This window comes from Bos javanicus, chromosome 15 (assembly GCF_032452875.1).
Source record: "Bos javanicus breed banteng chromosome 15, ARS-OSU_banteng_1.0, whole genome shotgun sequence".
NCBI lineage: Eukaryota > Metazoa > Chordata > Mammalia > Artiodactyla > Bovidae > Bos > Bos javanicus.
In genome coordinates this window covers 31,092,042-31,113,494 of record NC_083882.1, presented here as the reverse complement: position 1 = coordinate 31,113,494, position 21,453 = coordinate 31,092,042, and the positions used below count along the sequence as shown (strand labels likewise).

At 37.4% G+C, this 21,453-nt stretch overlaps 1 protein-coding gene across 3 annotated transcripts in view; it reads right to left on the bottom strand.

Annotated features, from left to right (window-relative positions):
• Window positions 1-21,453, bottom strand: part of ARHGEF12 (Rho guanine nucleotide exchange factor 12) — a 177,770-nt gene that overhangs the window by 60,691 nt on the left and 95,626 nt on the right. For all 3 annotated transcript variants that reach the window (XM_061440602.1, XM_061440600.1, XM_061440601.1), the window contains 2 exons: window positions 1,254-1,352; window positions 506-555 (listed from right to left, as the gene is read on the bottom strand). In XM_061440602.1, the coding sequence (XP_061296586.1) occupies window positions 506-544 (39 nt within the window). In that variant the 5' untranslated portion in view covers window positions 545-555; window positions 1,254-1,352. The remainder of the gene's footprint in view (window positions 1-505; window positions 556-1,253; window positions 1,353-21,453) is intronic.

Genomic DNA, 21,453 nt, shown 5'->3' with positions numbered 1-21,453 from the left:
CTGATCAAAACTCAAGGCCTGTTTTTGGACCCTCTATTGTGTTCCACAGATAGATCCATATTTATACTATAGTCACTTGCTTTGAATTAATCTATACCATCTCACCTCCCACTTACCTCTTCCCACAATACCTTTGCAAAATTTGTTTAGAAGAAATAATCATTTGGAAGTCTGACAAGGAATGGCACACCTCCCAAATTTATTAATACATTATGATGAGAATTTCTTGCTAAGAGATTAACTTGGAGAACTAAGGTCTTTACAACAGTGAGCTACTCTCCTGCCCAAGAACACACATGACTCTATTTATTCAAAACTTGTATTATGCTTTTCAGTAAAGGGTAACATTAATATTAAGATAAATGAAATAAATTTTTAGAGTCAATAAATCCATCACCCTATAATGTGCAGCTTTTAATAAAAATTCAAGCTAAAAAGTTAAAATATGGCTAATATATGCTGCCTTATATTTCTACCATAAATTTCCTAACAGTCTTTTCCTTACCTTGATGATTCGATCACCTGTCTGTACTCCAGCCCGCATGGCTGCTCCATCTGTAACAGAAATTAATTCTTAAAATGTAATTCATTTACATTCACTGACAATCTTCTCAAAAGAGAAGCATGTAACAAAACAGTGAAAAACATGGATTGTAAAGTCAGACAGACAAGGTCCAACTCCTGCTTCTGCCACTCACTAGCTGGGTGACCATGGTCAGATTTTACGTTTGTTTTTTTTTTTCACTCTAAGACTCAATATCCCCTGTAAAATGGAGATTAAAAAGTACCAAAGTACCTCCCTCAAATTACAGCAACTAAAATAAAGTATTCAATATATGGTAATATTGCAATAGTATAAGATATTATAGTCATTTGAGGGGAAAAGACAGATATTTTTGAGCCTACGACCATTTCTTTAATCTGTCACTACCTAAATATCTCTGGTGCCATGAAGGAAAAAAAATTACAAAAACTTCTGTAAGTGATGATGCTTAAAGTATCATGACTAAAGGGTCATGTGATTTTTCTAAAACATACAAGAACTTTTTTCTTTCCATAAAATACAAAAGGAAATCAACTGGGATAAATTCATGCCTATAACTAACACTAAAGACAAATCTAGTACAGTAAGGCCATATGACCTATAATTATGCAATTATTTTATTCTAAGCAATAGACATTATTTAAGCTTTTCTATTCTTACTCTGTTTGCTCCCAGTGACAAGACTGTTTTTTTTTTAAAAATGCCTTGCCTTCTTTGACAGACTGTACGAACACTGGATTGTCTCCACTGACCGTCAGCCCAAATCCATTGTCATCCTTCTGGATGATCACACAACGCTGAACAAGACCTGCACGAGAACCACAGGATAAAGAGAGAAGGGAAGAGAAAACAGAGGGGAAAAAAAGTCAATAATCATATTCTTAGTAATGAACTGCATTCTACCTGGAGAAACACAAGGCAGCACATGAAACCCATATAAAAATAAAGAGCACTAACCCCGTAAGCAAAACACACACAAGAATATCACAGAGTCATATATATTGGTTTCTCAAAGGAAAGGTAGGATTGCTCCAGGATTAAAAATAGCTAAGGCGAACTGGAAAAGGTAAAGTATTAGAGAGGAGACAGACGGAAGCCCATTCAAGTCTATGCAATTTATTTGCAATATAAAATTCTACCCCCACTTCGTTGTGTTTTTAAGTGCTCTAAATGGTATTTAAACCCAAGACAATCGAACATTCTGGGACATTACGCTAGCAGCAGCCCATGGTACACTCTAGAGAAGTTCAGTATTACTCTCAAAAAAACATATTCAGAAAAGCAGACTATTAAAAAGAAAGGAATGCTTAGAGAGCACCTGTGGCTCTTCTGAAAAGTCTAACGGAAAGAAACACTTTGGCTTACAGAAATAATAAAAAGAAAAGACAGTAAAAAAGATAAAAGAACTTGTGAACTTAACCAGCTCTTTGATTTCTTTCATATACTTACCTGATTGCTACAGAGAAATTTGTTTTCCTTCCAGTTAAACAGCAAACAAAAATTGTCAAGGTAAGGTGAGAGAAAGAAGACCACAACCAAAGGAACAGGGATAAAACAGAACCCTGATTAGTGCCCAGGGCTGTTTTTATCATAGAGCAAGATCGGGAGATCCTGAACTCTGTGTTAGTCAAAGGTTTAATATATACTTCCAGCTTTACTGACTCTAAATGCTTCACCAAAAATGAATATGTAAAAACAATATATAAAAATAACACAAGTATAATGATGATTAGCAAATAAAAACTACTTCAAAATTAAGGTTTTTATACAGAGGTATGATCTTTTAAATAACTTTGGTGTACAAAACAAAGGAAGTGCTAAAGACTGCACGTTAATGAATATACATGCATATTTCTTGCTATAAATGAAATGACACAAGTTATGAGCTTCCCTAGTGGCTCACACGGTAAAGAAACTGCTTGCGATGAGGGAGACCTGGGTTAGATCCCTGGGTTGGGAAGATCCCTTGGAGGACGGCATGGTAACCCATTCCAGTATTCTTGCCTGGAAAATCCCATTGGACAGAGAAGCCTGGCAGGCTACAGTCCATGGGATTGCAGAGTCGGACACAACTGAGTGACTAAGCACAGCACACATGAGCCTGCTACAGATGACAAACTAGAATAACTGGATCCCTGAATGGAAAAGAGGAATCTTAAACCTTAATTTATTAACTGACAACAAACCATGAACCTTAAGATAAAAGCTAAAACTTTTCATAAGAACACACAGGAACAAATCTTCAAGACCTTAGGATAGGCAGAGATCTTTCAGGATGCAAAATGCACCAATCATAAAGAAAAACCCAGCAAACTGGATTCAAAATTTTAAATAATTGCTTTCCTAAAGACAGTAATAAGAAAATGAAAAAGCAAGCCACAGACTGGGAGAAAACATTTGTAATACAAATACTGATAAAGCACTTGTATCCAGATTCTTATTTTAAGAACAACTTTACAATCCAGTAATGGAAGACATATTTTAAAGAGACAAAAGATTTGAAGAAACACATCACACACAAAGATGCATCAGTGGCCAATAAGCACATGCAAAGGTACGGTACTCACATCTGCTGTCTTCATGAAAATGCAAGTTAAAACACAATGAGACACCACTATATATTAACCAATGGCTAAAAATGAAAAGACAGGTAATACCAAGCACCAGAAAGGGTGCAGAACAACTGGAACTCTTATACAATGCTGGTGGGAATGTTAGATGGTGGGAATTTCTTAAAAAGGTAAGCATATAATTACACATGCCCCAACATCTTCACTCCTATGAGGAATGAAAACTCATGTCCACATAAAGACTGGTAAAAAAAAAAAATGTTCTCAGCAAGTTTCCTCATTAAGAGTGAAAAACTAGAAACAACTCAGTTCCGTTGCTCAGTCACGTCCGACTCTTTGCGACCCCATGAACCGCAGCACCCCAGGACTCCCTATCCATCTCCAACTCACAGTCTACCCAAACCCATGTCCATTGAGTCGGTGATGCATCCAACCATCTCATCCTCTGTCATCCCCTTCTCCTCCTGCCCTCAATCTTTCCCAGCATCAGGGTCTTTTCAAACGAGTCAGCTCTTCACATCAGGTGGCCAAAGTATTGGAGTTTCAGTTTCAACATCAGTCCTTCTAATGAACACCCAGGACTGATCTCCTTTAGGATGGACTGGTTGGATCTCCTTGCAGTCCAAGGGACTCTCAAGAGTCTTCTCCAACACCACAGTTCAAAAGCATCAATTCTTCGGTGCTCAGCTTTCTTTATAATCCAACTCACATCCATACATGACCACTGGAAAAACCATAGCCTTGACCAGACGAACCTTTGTTGACAAAGTAATGTCTGCTTTTCAATGTGCTGTCTAGGCTGGTCATAACTTTCCTTCCAAGGAGTAAGCATCTTTTAATTTCATGGCTGCAATCACAATCTGCAGTGATTTTGAAGCCCCAAAAAATAAAGTCTGACACTATTTCCACTGTTTCCCCATCTATTTCCCATGAAGTGATGGGACCAGATGCCATGATCTTAAGTTTTCTGAATGTTGAGCTTTAAGCCAACTTTTTCACTCTCCTCTTTCACTTTCATCAAGAGGCTCTTTAATTCTTCTTCACTTTCTGTCATAAGGGTAGTGTCATCAGCATATCTGAGCTTACTGATATTTCTCCCAGTAATCTTGATTCCAGCTTGTGCTTCCTCCAGCCCAGCGTTTCTCATAATGTGCTCTGCATATAAGTTAAATAAGCAGGGTGACAATATACAGCCTTGACGTACTCCTTTTCCTATTTGGAACCAGTCTGTTGTTCCATGTCCAGTTCTAACTGTTGCCTCCTGACCTGCGTACAGGTTTCTCAAGCTGCAGGTCAGGTGGTCTGGTATTCCCATCTCTTTCAGAATTTTCCACAGTTTATTGTGATCCACACAGTCAAAGGCTTTGGCATAGTCAATAAAGCAGAAATAGATGTTTTTCTGGAACTCTCTTGCTTTTTCGATGATCCAGCAGATGTTGGCAATTTGATCTCTGGTTCCTCTGCCTTTCCTAAAACCAGCATGAACATCAGGAAGTTCATGGTTCACGTACTGCTGAAGCCTGGCTTGGAGAATTTTGAGCTTTACTTTACTAGCGTGTGAGATGAGTGCAATTGTGTGGTAGTTTGAGCATTCTTTGGCATTGCCTTTCTTTGGGATTGGAATGAAAACTGACCTTTTCCAGTCCTGTGGCCACTGCTGAGTTTTCCAAATTTGCTGGCATATTGAGTGCAGCACTTTCACAGCATCGTCTTTTAGGATTTGCCAATAGCTCAACTGGAATTCCATTACCTCTACTAGCTTTGTTCGTAGTGATGCTTTCTAAGGCCCACTTGACTTCACATTCCAGGATGTCTGGCTCTAGGTGAGTGATCACACCATCATGATTATCTGGGTCTTGAAGATCTTTTTTGTACAGTTCTTCTGTGCATTCTTGCCACCTCTTCTTAATATCCTCTGCTTCTGTTAGGTCCATACCATTTCTGTGCTTTATCGAGCCCATCGTTGCTTGAAATGTTCTCTTGGTATCTCTAATTTTCTTGAAGAGATCTCTAGTCTTTCCCATTCTATTGTTTTCCTCTATTTCTTTGCACTGATCTCTGAGGAAGTCTTTCTTATCTCTCCTTGCTATTCTTTGGAACTCTGCATTCAAATGGGTATATCTTTCCTTTTTCTCCTTTGCTTTTTGCTTCTCTTCTGCACAGCTATTTGTAAGGCCTCCTCAGACAGCCATTTTGCTTTTTTGCATTTCTTTTTCTTGGGGATGGTCTTGATCCCTGTCTCTTGTACAATGTCACGAACCTCATTCCATAGTTCATCCATAGTTCATCGGGCACTCTGTCTATCACATCTAGTCCCTTAAATCTATTTCACTTCCACTTCACTATCCACTATTCTACTTCACTATCACTTCCACTGTTAGTCATAAGGGATTTGGTTTAGGACATATGTGAATGGTCTAGTGGTTTTCCCTATTTTCTTCAATTTAAGTCTGAATTTGGCAACAAGGAGTTCATGATCTGAGCTACAGTCAGCTCCCAGTCTTGTTTTTGCTGACTGTATAGAGCTTCTCCATCTTTGGCTGCAAAGAATATAATCAATCTGATTTTGGTGTTGACCATCTGGTGATGTCCACGTGTAGAGTCTTCTCTTGTGTTGTTGGAATAGGGTGTTTGCTATGACCAGTGCGTTCTCTTGGCAGAACTCTTAGTCTTTGCCCTGCTTCATTCCGTATTCCAAGGCCAAATTTGCCTGTTACTCCAGGTGTTTCTTGACTTCCTACTTTTGCATTCCAGTCCCCTATAATGAAAAGGACATCTTTTTTGGGTGTTAGTTCTAAAAGGTCTTGTAGGTCTTCATAGTACTGTTCAACTTCAGCTTCTTCAGTGTTACTGGTTGGGGCATAGACTTGGATTACCATGATATTGAATGGTTTGCCTTGGAAACAAACAGAGATCATTCTGTCATTTTTGAGATTGCATCCAAGTATTGGATTTCGGACTCTTTTGTTGACTATGATGGCTACTCCATTTCTTCTAAGGGATTCCTGCCCACAGTAGTAGATAAAATGGTCATCTGAATTAAATTCACCTATTCCAGTCATCTTAGTTTGCTGATTTCTAGAATGTCGATGTTCACTCTTGCCATCTCCAGTCTGACCACTTCCAATTTGCACTGATTCATGGACCTGACATTCCAGGTTTCTATGCAATGTTGCTCTTTACAGCATCGGACTTTGCTTCTATCACCAGTCACATCCACAACTGGGTATTGTTTTTGCTTTGGCTCCATCCCTTCATTCTTTCTGGAGTTATTTCTCCACTAATCTCCAGTAGCATATTGGGCACCTAGTGACCTGGGGAGTTCCTCTTTCAGTATCCTATCATTTTGCCTTTTCATACTGTTCATGGGGTTCTCAAGGCAAGAATACCGAAGTGGTTTGCCATTCCCTTCTCCAGCAGACCACATTCTGTCAGTTGTCCATTAACAGACAAATAGATTTTTTTTTTAAATAGTCATATATCCATTATAATAGAATACTACTTAGCAAGAAAAAAAAGTAAAGAACTACTCACACATGCAACTAATATGGATCACAAAAACATCACATTAAGCAAAAGAAGGAAGATACAAAAGACTATAAATATTACATGATTCCAATGTAGAACAAGCCAAAAAGTCAACTGTAGTAACAAAAAGCAGATTAGTGGTTGCCTAAGGACAAGACGGATGGAAAGGTAAGAATGATTGCAATGAGACATATGAAACAACTTTTTGGGTTGATGGAAATGTTGTGTATCTTAATTAATGTAATGGTTGTATGAATATGTATCTGTCAAGACTTACTGAATCGTATATTTAATATGAGTGCATCGTATTTTATGTAAATTGGATCTCAAAAAAGTTAACTTTCAACTTTAAAAAAATGAGACCTCAATTCTAGAGTCTACCAAGTACTAAACAATATTTGAATTCACAAATTCACCACTCTTCTAAAATAGGAAACCATAATGTGGGCAGAGGAAAGATAACCATCAGAATTTAACCATTTTTGTTTAATGTTGCTTCCTTCAAGTAATTAGGAAAAATTCTAAATAGAATGAGTATGAATGCATAAAATCATGGAAAAAGACATGCTTTATTACAATTCCTAGTATATAATACAATAAATATAAGTATCAGAGAATGATATTATACAGAAAGTTTTAAAAATGCAAACCCAGCTTTAGAAACATAAAACATCTGATGAGCTTCTTTACAGTCATTTGAAATATCAAAATAGATATTTTGAATTTTTGAATATCATAAGTCAAGACAGCCACAACACTGAATATGTATTTTTTCATGCTATAACCATCCCCCCCAGTTATCTCATCTCACTTCCAAAGGGCTGAAAGTCAGTGAGTTAGAGGATTCTAATATTGATGTTTGCTTGCTAAGCTACTGATCTTCTTAAGCAGACTCTCTTTCAGGTTCCTGTAGAAAATTGAGTGCTTGTACACAGTGAGAGGAGTAATGGAGGTTAAGAGTTTGTTATATTTGTGTATTTCACTTGAATAAAATGAACCTAAAGTCTCTAGCTTAATGTCTAACAAATACTAAGGGCTAATAAGTGTGAGTTGTTACTTTATTATGATAAGGGGTGAGTTGCCCTTGGATTTTCCTGCTCAGAAATATATTATTTATCTATGCCATCAATTAAAAATCATTTAAAAATACTTTTGTGTCAACAAACTCATATCATTAATATAAATAATCCTTAGTAGAGTCAATCCTCATTTATGTCTTTGTCTGAATTTTGTTTTAATAGACCAGCAAATTACTTTGAGATTGGTTAGGGAACATGGACATTTTACAAAGCTTCTTGTGATAACTTTAGAAGATGAGAGACAGCAAGAAGGCCTCAAGAAACAAATCATCTTCTCTTATAAAATTTTTCCTAAATATCAAGACTGGGTTAGGTGTCCCATTCTAACTACCACTGCACCCTCTGCTTACTCTCAGAGCATCTTTATCAGTCACAAGTGATTTGTGTTTATCCTCTTACTAGATTACACACTTTTAAGAATTCAGGGCACTACCTTGTTTACGAACTTATCTCAGGACCTGGTAAATGTTCTGGAATAAAAGGAAAATTTTAAAATTGCTAATGAATTAATAGGAGTCTAGCTGCTGCTGCTGCTAAGTCGCTTCAGTTGTGTCCAACTCTGTGCGACCCTATGGACAGCAGCCCACCAGGCTCCTCTCTCCACAGGATTCTCTAGGCAAGAATACTGGAGAGGGTTGCCATTTCCTTCTCCAACAGGAGTCTAGAGATGGATGGAAACTTAGAAAGGGAGGTGATCAGAGATTAAAAAAAAATACCAACACACAATTAATTTTAGCAAATATGCTTATGGTCCTAATAGACTAAGTATTGAAAAAATATATTAGGGTTACTTCAGAATACTGTTGTATTCTCCAATTCAAATTTGTTCTGTGTGATAACTTTCCCCTTTGATTCTACATTAAAAGGAAAAGATAAAGAGCAAAGAAGAAAAAGCAATGTGCACATCATATCCACCTCTTTCTTCTCCTTAATACCATTATACTGTCCACTTATTATTATTATAAGTCCATCTACCAGTCTGAGAGTCTGACATACTTGAACATCTAAGAATTACTAGGCCACCAATACAAAAAGAAAACACATATATAGCCAATTCAGGATCTATGGAATTCAATTTTTAAAATGTTCTACTTATCGTAGACCAGAAGATGTTTTAACCACCACAGAGGATAAATTCCACCAAGTACTAAACAGTATTTGAATTCACAAATTCACCACTCTTACAAAATAGGAAGCCATAGTACTGACATCACCAGTACTAACTAGTCGTACTTTTGAAATGTCCTTTTTGACAAAAAGCATTTTTTTTTTTTGGGCAAATCTGTATTAAGCATCTACTAGTTATTTAACACTGTAATCTGTAGGTGTTATGAGCAATACAGAACTACTAGGAGTCTTTGCTCTCAAAGAACTTAAAATCTTGGTGGGGAAGGGTAATAAAGAAACAGATAGGGCCCATAGACGGCAGCCCACCAGGCTCCCCGGTCCCTGGGATTCTCCAGGCAAGAACACTGGAGTGAGTTGCCATTTCCTTCTCCAATGCGTGAAAGTGAAAAGTGAAAGTGAAAGTGAAGTCGCTCAGTTGTGTCCGACTCTTCACGACCCCATGGACTGCAGCCCACCAGGCTCCTCTGCCCATGGGATCCTCCAGGCAAGAGTACTAGAGTGGGTTGCCATTGCCTTCTCCAAGAATATGATAAAATAACAGGCCCAATATGTTATTAAAGAAGGACGAGATTTAAAAAATGGACTCCTAATTACAGAATGTCTATTTCCAAATTTTATTAACTAAAAAAAAAAAACAACAAAAAAAACACCTTTGACCATGTTAACCTTTTCTGGTTCTTAGAACACATATTGTCCATGGTTTGTTTGCTGTTTTCTGGTTTATTTTTCTAATCCCCTTATTCTCTGCCATAAAGATTATTCATTATAATCACCATACAAATGTGTTTATCTCTGAATACATGTTTTTTAAGGTCACAAAATGACTTTAACATGAACTGTAACCAAGTACATTGTATGAAGACAGGCAGAGAGAGTATTCAACGAGTAAGGTAACGATAACCTAAATTTGAGATTTAGTCACAGGAATATTTCTTTACTCTCACTGTCCTTAGTGCCATATGAAGATTTTTTTTTTTCTCACAAATGTTTATAACTGCATATGGAGCACTGGTAATCAAGTGCACATCTCTATTATCATACTTACAAAACAGGATTTCTTCTGTACCAGACTGTGAACTTCTAGAAAGCAGGTACAGTCTCCTATACCTTTTAATCCATCCCTTATCATAGTACCTGGTGTATAATTGGTGCTCAATGAATATTTACTAATTTGAACTTATTTTATAAATATATCATACTCAAGTCATTTTTCAAGAAAAAGTAAAATCATAGAAAACTATGCTAAGTGAGGAAATACTTCTATACAGACACTAACCTTCTGTCCTAAATTCTAACTAACTTGATTCTCTATCTACCCTAAAATAACTTTAGTTACAAATAAGTTTTTCTTTATTTCTTGTCTTTTAAGAAGCTGGAAGCTGATAATAAATGTCATGCTTCATGTTATCAGTGAAGTAAAAGTAGACAGTCTATCAAATTTATGTAAATATTATCCTTTCCTAATATTTTCCCCTTTATAAACAAAGGATATGTTTTCCTGTTAAAATACTGTGGCTTTTTTTCCAATGTTTTTTTACTGAAGTACCATTAATTTACAAATTCTGTTAATTTCAGGCATATAACATAAACAGTGTTTTTGCAGATTATATTCCATTACAGGTTATTACAAGATACTCAGTATACTTCCCTATGCTATACAGTATATCCTTGTTTATCTATTTTATATACTGTAGTTTGTATCTATTAATTCCTACCTCAAATCTGTACTTCCTCCCTTCCCTCTTTCCTTTGGTAACCAAAGTTTGTTTTCTGTATCTGTGACTCTGTTTTGTATATACATTCATCTGTATTGTTTTTAGATCCCACATATAAGTTATATCATATAGTCTTTGTCCTTCTCTGTCTGACTTATTTCACTACGCATAATGCTCTCTAGGTCTATCCATGTGGCTACAAATGGCATTATTTCATTTTTAATGGCTGAGTAATATTCCTTGATGTGTGTTATGATGTCCCTCTTTGTACACATACATAAGATATTCTTTTTTTAAAATTGAAGTATAGTTGATGGCTCAGTGGTAAAGAACCCGCCTGACAATGCAGGTTCCCTGGGTCGGGAAGATTCCCTGGAGAAGGAAATGGCAACTGACTCCAGTATTCTTGCCTGAGAAACCCTATGGACAGGGCCTGGTGGGCTACAGGGGTCCCATGGGCTCCATGGGGGTCCCAAAGAGTTAGACATGGCTTAGCAATTGAGCACGAGCATGATTTACAAAAGCTGGTTCACAATATTGTGTTAGTTTCAGGTGTACAACTAAGTGATTCAGTTATATACATATTTATTCTTCATATTATTTTCCATTATAGGTTATTACAACATATTGAATGTAGTTCCTGTATTGCTGCATCTTCTTAATCCAATCATTTGTTGGCAAGCACTTGAGCTGGTTCCACATCTTGGCTATTATAAATAGTGCTGCTATGAACACTGTGGTGCATTGTCTTTTCCAATTAGCATTTCTGTTTTTCCAGCTATATACCCAGGAGTGGAACTGCTGAATCATATGGTAGTTCTATTTTTAGTTTTTTAAGGAACTCAAACTGTCTTCCACAGTGCCTGTACCAATTTACATTTCCTCCAATGGTGTACAAGGGTTCCCTTTTCTCCCCAGCTTCTCTAACATCTGTTATTTGTAGACTTTTTGATGGTCGTCATTCTAACAGGTATGAGGTAATACCTCATTGTGGTTTTGATTAGCATTTCTTAATAACCAGCAGTGATGAGCACTGTTTCACATGCCTGTTAGCCATCTACATATTTTCTTTGAAAAAATGGCTATTCAAGTCTTCTGCACATTTTTTGACTGGATTGTTTTTTCCTTGATATTAAATTGTAATGAGTTCTTTGTATATTTTGGATATTAACCCCTTGTTGTCACATCATTTGCAAATGTTTTTCCCATTCCACAGGTTGTCTTTTTGATGTTTTCCTTCACTGTGCAAAAGCTTTTGAGTTTATTCAGGTCTCATTTGTTTACTTCTGCTCTTATTTCTTTTGCCTTAGGAGACTTATCCAAGAAAATTTTGCTACAATTTATGTCAAAGAGTATTCAATGCTCTCTTCTAGCAATTTTATGGTTTTGGGTCTTACATTTAGGTCTTTAAACCATTTTGAGTTTATTTTTGTATATGGTATGAAGGAATGTTATAGTTTCATTGTTTTACATATGGTCATCCAGCTTTCCCAGCATCACTTGAAGAGATTATCTTTTCTCCATTGTTTATCTTGCCCACTTTGTTATAGATTAATTGACTGTAGATGTATAGATTTATTTCTGGGCTCTCTATTCTGTGCCATTGATCTATGCATTTGTTTTTGTGCCAGTACCATGCTGTTCTGACTACTATAGCTTTGGAGTATAGTTTGAAGTTTGAGAGGATTATACCTCCCTCCAGTTTGTTCTTTTGTCTCAGAATTGGTTTGGCAATTTGAGGTCACTGGTAATTCCATATAAACTTTAGGATTATTTGTTCTAGTCCTGCAGAAAATGCTTGTGTATTCTGACTGCACTTAAATCTGTAGATTGCTTTGAGTAATATGGCTATTTTAATAATATTAATTCTTTTAATCTAAGAGTCTGGAATATCTTTCTACTTCTTTGAGTCATATTCAATTTTCTTCATCACTGTTTTACAGTTTTTTAGAATACAGGTCTTTCACTTCCTTGCTTAGGTTTATTCCTAGTTATTTTATTATTTTGATGTGATCTTAAATGGAACTGTCTTTTTTACTTTCTCTGATATTTCATTATTAGTGTATAATAGAAATGCAACAGATTTCAGTATATTAATCCTGTATCCTGCAATCTTCCTCAATTTGTTGACTGGTTCTAGCAGTATTTTTGTGCAGAATTTAGGGTTCTCTATATAAAGCATTATGTCATATGCAAAGAGTGACAGTTTCACCTCTTCCCTACTATTTTGTATATCTTTTCTTTAAAAAAATTTTTTTTGTCAGACAGCTGTGGCTGGGACTTCCAATAGCATGTTAAACAGAAGCAGTGAGAGTGAGCATCCTTGATTCTGAATTTAGCAGGAAGGCTTTCAATTTCTCACCATTGAGTATTATTGTGTGTTTCTCTTAAGTGGCCTTTACTATGCTGAGACATATTCCCACTATACTCACTTTGATAGGAGTTTTTATCATGAATGGGTTTTGATTTTGGCAAATGCTTTTTCTGCATCTATTGAGATGATCATGTGATTTTTGTCTCTCCTTTTGCTATTGTGGTGTATCACATGGATTTGTGTATACTGAACCATTTTTGTGACCTTACAATAAATACACCTTGATCATAACATATGATCCTGCTTGTGTATTGTTTAAGCTTTAATTTGTTAATATGTTGTATTTACATTCATTTATTTTGCATCTACATTAATCAAAGATGTTGGCCTGTAATTTTTTATAGTGTCTTTGGTTTTTGTATCAGGGTAATGAAGGAGATGGGAATACCAGACCATCCAACCTGCCTCTTGAGAAACCTGTATGCAGGTTAGGAAGCAACACTAGAACTGGACATGAAACAACTGACTGGTTCTAAATAGGAAAAGGAGTATATCAAGGCTGCATATTGTCACCTTGCTTGTCTAACTTCTATGCAGAGTATATCATGAGAAACGCTGCGCTGGAGGAAGCACAAGCTGGAATCAAGATTGCCAGGAGAAATATCAATAACCTCAGATATGCAGATGACACCACCCTTATGGCAGAAAGTGAAGAGGAATTAAAAAACCTCTTGATGAAAGTGAAAGAGGAGAGTGAAAAAGTTGGCTTAAAGCTCAACATTCAGAAAACTAAGATCATGGCATCCGGTCCCATCACTTCATGGGAAATAGATGGGGAAACAGTGGAAACAGTGACTGACTTTATTTTTCGGAGCTCCAAAATCACTGCAGATGGTGACTGCAGCCGTGAAATTAAAAGACGCTTACTCCTTGGAAGGAAAGTTATGACCAACCTAGACAGCATATTAAAAAGCAGAGATATTACTTTGTCAACAAAGGTCCGTCGAGTCAAGGCTATGGTTTTTCCAGTAGTCATGTATGGATGTGAAAGTTGGACTATAAAGAAAGCTGAGCACTGAAGAATTGATGCTTTTGAACTGTGGTGTTGGAGAAGACTCTTGAGAATCCCTTGGACTGCAAGGAGATCCAACCAGTCCATCCTAAAGGAGATCAGTCCTGGGTATTCATTGGAAGGACTGATGTTGAAGCTGAAACTCCAATACTTTGGCCACCTGATGCGAAGAGCTGACTCGTTTGAAAAGACCCTGATGCTGGGAAAGATTGAAGGCAGGAGGAGAAGGGGATGACAGTGGATGAGATGGTTGGATGGCATCACTGACTCAATGGACATGGGTTTCGGTAGGCTCCGGGAGTTGGTGATGGACAGGGAGGCCTGGCGTGCTGCTGTTCATGGGGTCACAAAGAATTGGACACGACTGAGTGACTGAACTGAACTGAACTGAATGACTTCATAGTGTGAATCTGGGAGTGTTCCCTTCTCCTCAAGGAATAGCTTATGAAGGATAGGTATAAGTTCTTTAAATGTGTGGTAGGATTGCCCTGCGAAGCCAGCTGGTCTTAGACTTTTGTTTGCTGGGAGTATTTGTTTTTTAAATTAAAGACTCAATTTCACTTCTAGTGATTGCTCTGTTCAAATTTTCTGTGTTTTCTTGACTCAGTCCTGGTATAGGCTGTATGTTCCCAGAAACTTGTTTATTTCTTCTAGACTGTCCAATTTGTTGACACGTTGTTCATAATATGACATATTGTTCATGATATTCTCTTACGATTTTTTGTATTTCTGATGCTATAAATAGGTATAAGATGCTATTCCTCCTTTCATTTCTTTTTCTGTTGTATGGTATTTTTAAAGAACTGTAGTCGATTCACAATGTTTATTAATTACTTCTGTACAGCAAAGGGACTCAGTTATACATATACACATACTCTTTTTCATATTCTTTTCCATTACGGTTTATCACAGGGTATTGAATATAGTTCCCTGTGTAACAAACTAGGACCTTGTTATTTATCCGTTCTATATATACCAGCTTGTATTGGCTAATTCTAAACTCCCAATCTATCCCTTTCCCTCCTCCCTCCCTCCTCCTTCTCAACAACCAGTCTATTCTCTGTATCTGTGATTCTGTTTCTGTTTCAGAGATAGGTTAATTTGTATCATGTTTCAAATTACACACGTAAGTGATATCTTTCTGACTTACTTCACTTTGTATGATAATCTCTAGTTACAGCCACACTGCCGCAAATGCGGCATTATTATTTTTCTACTGCTGCCTTTAGACGTCTCTAACTACATTTTACCATTTTAATTATGCTATGTCTTGTTTATAGGTCTATTAGAGTTCATCCTGTTTAGGACCCACAGTACTTCCTGTTGGAGAAGGCAATGGCACCCCACTCCAGTACTCTTGCCTGGAGAATCCCATGGATGGAGGAGCCTGGTGGGCTGCAGTCCATGGGGTCGCTAGGAGTCGGACACGACTGAGCGACTTCCCTTTCACTTTTCACTTTCATGCATTGGAGAAGGAAATGGCAACCTGCTCCAGTGTTCTTGCCTGGAGAGTCCCGGGGATGGGGGAGTCTGGTGGGCTGCTGTGTATCGGGTATCTTTTTCCTTTTTTAGGTTGAAAATTTTTCAGTCATAATTTCTTCAAATACATGTTTGATCCCCCCTCCTCTTTCTGGAACCCTTATAATATGAACGTTGGCACATTTTATATTATCCCTAAGTTCTCTTACTGTTTTTTGTTTTTTTTTTTTCCATTTGTCTTTCTGTCTGCTGTTTTATTGGGTGATTTCCATTATTCTACCTTCTGGATCACTTACGCATTCTTCTATGTCGTTTAGTCTTCTCATCACTTCTAAAGTGCTTTTTTATTTTGGAATTATCTACTTTTAGAATTGAATAACCTACTTTTTTAATTGAAGGATATTTGCTTTACAGAATCTTATGGTTTTCTGTCATTCATTAACAAGAATCAGCCGCAGGTACACCCATGTCCCCTCCCTTGAAACTCCCTCCCTATACCACCCTTCTAGATTGTCACAGAGCTCCTGTTTGAGTTCCCGAGTCATACAGCAAATTCCCACTGGCTATCTATTTTACACATGGTATTGTAAATTTCCATGTTACTCTCTCCATACATCTCACCCTCTCCTTCCTCCCCGCTCCCTGTGTCCATAGGTCTGTTTTCTATTCTGTTGTTTCTCCATCGCTGCCCTGAAAATAAATTCATCAGTACCATCTTTTTAGATTCCATGTATATGCAATCAGTATACAATATCTATATTTCTCTTTCTGACATACTTCACTCCATATAATAGATTCTAGGTTCATCTACCTCATTAGAACTGACTCAAATGCATTCTTTTTTATGGCTGAGTAGTATTCCATTGTGTGTATATATATATATATATATATATATATATACCACAGCTACTTTATCCATTCATCTGTTGATGGACATCTAGGTTGCTTCCATGTCCTAGCTATTGTTAATAGTGCTGCAATGAACACTGGGGTACAAATGTCTTTTTCAATTTTGGTTTCCTCAGGGTATATGTCTAGGGATGGGATTGCTGGGTCATATGGTGGTTTTACTCCTAGCTTTTTAAGGAATCTCCATACTGTCTTCCAGGGTGGCTGTATCAGTTTACATTCCCACCAGCAAAGCAAGAGGGTTCCCTTTTCTCCAACACCCTCTCAAGCATTTATTATTTGATGATGGCCATTCTGACTGGTGTGAGGTGATATCTCATTGTGGTTTTGATTGCATTTCTCTAATAATGAGTGATGCCAAGCATAATTTCACATGACTGTTAGCTATCTGTATGTCTTCTTTGGAGAAATGTCTTTTTAGGTCCTTTTCCCATTTTTTGACTGGGCTGTTTGTTTTTCTGGTTTTGAGTTGTATGAACTGCTTGTGTATTTTGGAAATTAATTATTTCTCAGTTTTATTTGCTACTATTTTCTCTCATTCTGAGGGCTGTCTTTTCACCTTGTTTGTAGTTTCTTTTGCTGTGCAAAAGCTTTTAATTAGGTCAAACTCATTTATTTTGTTTTTATTTCCATTACTCTAGGAGGTGCATCACAGAAGATCTTGCTTTAAGTCATCGAGTGTTCTGCCTATGTTTTCCTCTAAAGAGTTTTATAGATTCTGGTCTTACATTTAGATCTTTAACCCATTTTGAGTTTATCTTTGTGTATGACATTAGGAAGTATTCTAATTTCAGTCTTTAACATGTAGTTATGGCAGAAAGTGAAGAAGAACTAAAGAGCCTCTTGATGAAAGTGAAAGAGGAGAGTGAAAAAGTTGGCTTAAAGCTCAACATTCAGAAAACTAAGATCATGACATCCGGTCCCATCACTTCATGGAAAACAGATGGGCAAACAGTGGAAACAGTGGCTCACTTCATTTTTCAGGGCTCCAAAATCACTGCAGATGGTGACTGCAGCCATGAAATTAAAAGACACTTACTCCTTGGAAGGAAAGTTATGACCAACCTAGACAGCATATTAAAAAGCAGAGATATTACTTTGTCAACAAAGGTCCGTCGAGTCAAGGCTATGGTTTTTCCAGTAGTCATGTATGGATGTGAGAGTTGGACTGTGAAGAAAGCTGAACGCTGAAGAATTGATGCTTTTGAACTGTGATGTTGGAGAAGACTCTTGAGAGTCTCTTGGACTGCAAGGAGATCCAACCAATCCATTCTAAAGGAGATCAGTCCTGGGTGTTCTCTGGAAGGACTGATGTTGAAGCTGAAACGCCAATATTTTGGCCACCTTATGTGAAGAGCTGACTCATTTGAAAAGACCCTGATGCTGGGAAAGACTGAGGGCAGGAGGAGAAGGGGATGACAGAGGATGAGATGGTTGGATGGCATCACCGCCTCAATGGACATGAGTTTGGGTAAACTCTGAGTTAGTGATGGACAGGGAGGCCTGGGGTGCTGCGGTTCATGGGGTCGCAAAGAGTAAGACACGACTGAGCAACTGAACTGAACTGTCCAGTTTTCCCAGCATGACCTATTGAAGAGGCTATCTTTGCCCCATTGTATATTCTTGCCTCCTTTGTCAAAAATAAGGTACCCATAGGTGCATGGGTTTAACTCTCTATCTTGTTCCACTGGTCTATGTTTCTGCTTTTGTTCCAGTACCATACTGTCTTGATGACTGTAGCTTTGTAGTATAGTCTGAAGTCAGGAAGGTTGATTCCTCCAGCTCCATTCTTTTTTCTCAAGACTGCTTTGGCTATTTGAGGTCTTTTGTGTTTCCATATGAACTGTGAAACTTTTTGTTCAAATTCTTTGAAAAATGCCGCTGGTAGTTTGATAGGGATTGCATTCAATTTGTAGATTGCATCAGGCAGTACAGTTATTTTCACAATATTGATTCTTCCTACCCAGGAACATGGAATATCTCTCTATCCGTTAACATCGTCTTTGATTCCTTTCATCAGTGTCTTATAATTTTCCGTGTACAGGTCTTTTGTCTCCTTAGGTAGGTTTATTCCTAGATATTTTATTCTTTTTGTTGCAATGGTGAATGGGATTGATTCCTCAATTTCTCTTTCTGATTTTTCATTGTTAGTATATAGGAATACAAGTGATTTCTGTGTACTCACCTTGTATCCTGTGATTTTGCTGAATTCAATGATTAGCTCTAGTAATTTTCTGATAGTTTCTTTAGGGTTTTCTATATATAGTATCATGTCATCCGAAAACAGTGAAAGTTTTACTTCTTTATTTACAACCTGGATTACTTTTATTTCTTTTTCTTCTCTAATTGTGGTAGCTAGGACTTCCAAAACTATATTGAATAATAGTGGTGAAAGTGGACACCATTGTCATGTTCCTGGTCTTAGCGGGAATGCTTTTAGTTTCTCACCACTGAAAATAATGTTTGCTGTGGGCTTATCATATATGGTCTTTACTATGTTGAGGTAGGTTCCTTCCATGCCCATTTTTTGAAGCATTTTTATCATAAACAGGTGCTGAATTTTGTCAAAGGCTTTTCTTTTTCTGCATCTATTGAGATGATCATATGGTTTTTATCTTTCAATTTGTTAATATGGTGTATCACATTGATTGATTTGCACGTACTGAAGAATCCTTGCATCCCTGGAATAAATTTGACTTGATCATGGTGTATGAGCTTTTAAATGTGTTGTTGAATTCTGTTTGCTAGAATTTTGTTGAGGATTTCTGCATCTATGTTCATCAGTGATACTGGCCTGTAATTTACTTTTTTTTGTTGTCTTTGCCTAGTTTGGGGGCTTCTCTGGTGGCTTAGCTGATAAAGAATCCACCTGTAATGTGGAAGACTTGGGTTCGATTCCTGGGTTGAGAAGATCCCCTGGAGAAGGAAACAACTACCCACTCCAGTATTCTAGCCTGGAGAATTCCATGGACTGTCCATGGGGTCCATGGGGTCACAAAGAGTTGGACACAACTGAGCATCTTTTACTTTGCCTGGTTTTGGTATCAGGGTGATTGCAGCCTCGAAGAATGAGTTTGGAAGTGTTCCTTCATCTGCAATTTTTGAAAGAGTTTCAGAAAAACAGGCATTAGGTCTTCTCTAAATGTTTGATAGAATTCCCCTGTGAAGCCATCTGGCCCTGGGGTTTTGTTTTGGGGGGAATTTTTTTAAAATCACAGTTTCAATTTCAGTGTTTGTAATTGGGTTGTTCATAATTTCTATTTCTTCCTGGTTCAGTCTTGGGAGATTGCACTTTTCTAAGAATCTGTCCATTTCCTCTAGGTTGTCCATTTTATTAGCATATAGTTGCTCACAATATTCTCTTATGATCCTTTGTGTTTCTGGATTGTCTGTTGTAACTTCTTTTTCATTTCTAATTCTGTTGATCTGACTTTTCTCCCTTTGTTTCTTGATGTGTCTGGCTAATGGTTTGTCAATTTTATTTATCTTCTCAAAGAACCAGGTTTCAGTTTTATTAATCTTTGGTAACATTTCATTTCTTTTTCATTTATTTCTGCTCTGATATTTAGGATTTCTTTCCTTCTGCTGACTTTGGGGCTTTTTTCTGTTGTTCTTTTTCTAGCTTCTTTAGGTGTAGAATTAGGTTGTCTCTTTGATGCTTTTCTTGTTTCCTAAGGTATGATTGTGTTGCTCTGAACTTCCCTCTTAGAACTGCTTTTGCTGAGCCCACAGGTTTTGGGTCGTTGTGTTTTCATTGTCATTTGTTTCTAGGAATCTTTTGATTTCCCTTATTTCTTCAGTAACCTCTTTGTTATTTAGTAATGTATTGTTTAATCTCCATGAGTTTCTGGGTTTTGCTGGTTTTTTTCCCTAGTTAATATCTAGTCTCATAGTGTTGTGGTCAGAGAAGATACCTGATATGATTTCAATTTTCTTAAATTTACTGAGGCTTGATTTATGACCCAAGATGTGGTCTATCCTGGAGAATGTCCCATGTGCACTTGAGAAGAAAGTGTATTCTTCTGCATTTGGATGGAAAGTCCTGAAGATATCAATTAGGTCCATTTGGTCTAATGTTTCATTTAAGGTTTGTGTTTCCTTACTGATTCTCTGTCTTGATGATCTGTCCATTCGTGTAAGTGGGTTGTCAAAGTCCCCTACTATTATTGTATTACTGTCAATTTCCCCTCTTATGCCTGTTAGTGTTTGCCTTATGTATCAAAGTGCTCCTATGTTGGGTGCCTAAATATTTACAATTGTTACGTCTTCTTGGATTAATCCCTTGATCATTATGTAGTGTCCTTCTTTGTCTCTCATAATATTCTTTAAAGTCTATTTTGTCTGAAGTAAGGATTGCCACTCCAGATTTCTTTTGGTTTCCATTCACATGGAGTATCTTTTTCCATCCTTTTGTTTTCAGTCTGTATGTGTCTCTAGGTCTGAAGTGGGTCTCTTGTAGGCAGCATATATATGGGTCTTATTTTTGTATCCATTCAGTCTGTATCTTTTGATTGGTGCATTAATCTGTTTACATTTAAGATGATTAGTGATACGTAGAAGGCAATGGCAACCCACTCCAGTACTCTTGCCTGGAGGATCCCATGGACTGAGGAGCCTGGTAGGCTGCAGTCCATGGGGTCGCTAAGAATCGGACATGACTGAGCGACTTCACTTTCACTTTTCATTTTCCTGCATTGGAGAAGGAAATGGCAACCCACTCCAGTGTTCTTGCCTGGAGAATCCCAGGGACGGCGGAGCCTGGTGGCCTGCCGACCATGGGATTGCACAGAGTCGGACATGACTGAAGGGACTTAGCAGCACCAGCAGTGATACTGGCATTTTCTTGATTGCTTTGGGTTTGTTTTTGTAGGTCTTTCCTTTCTTGTGTGTTTACTGGCTATATAAGTCCCTTCAGTATGTTGCAAGATTAGTTTGGTGGTGCTAAATTCTCTTAACCTCTGCTTGTCTATAAAACTTTTGATTTCTCCATCAATTTTGGATGAGATCTTTGCCAAGTACAGTAATCTTGGTTGTAGATTTTTCTCTTTCAGTACTTTAAATATATCTTGCCATTCCCTTCTGGCCTGCAGGGTTTCTGCTAAAAGATCTGCTGTT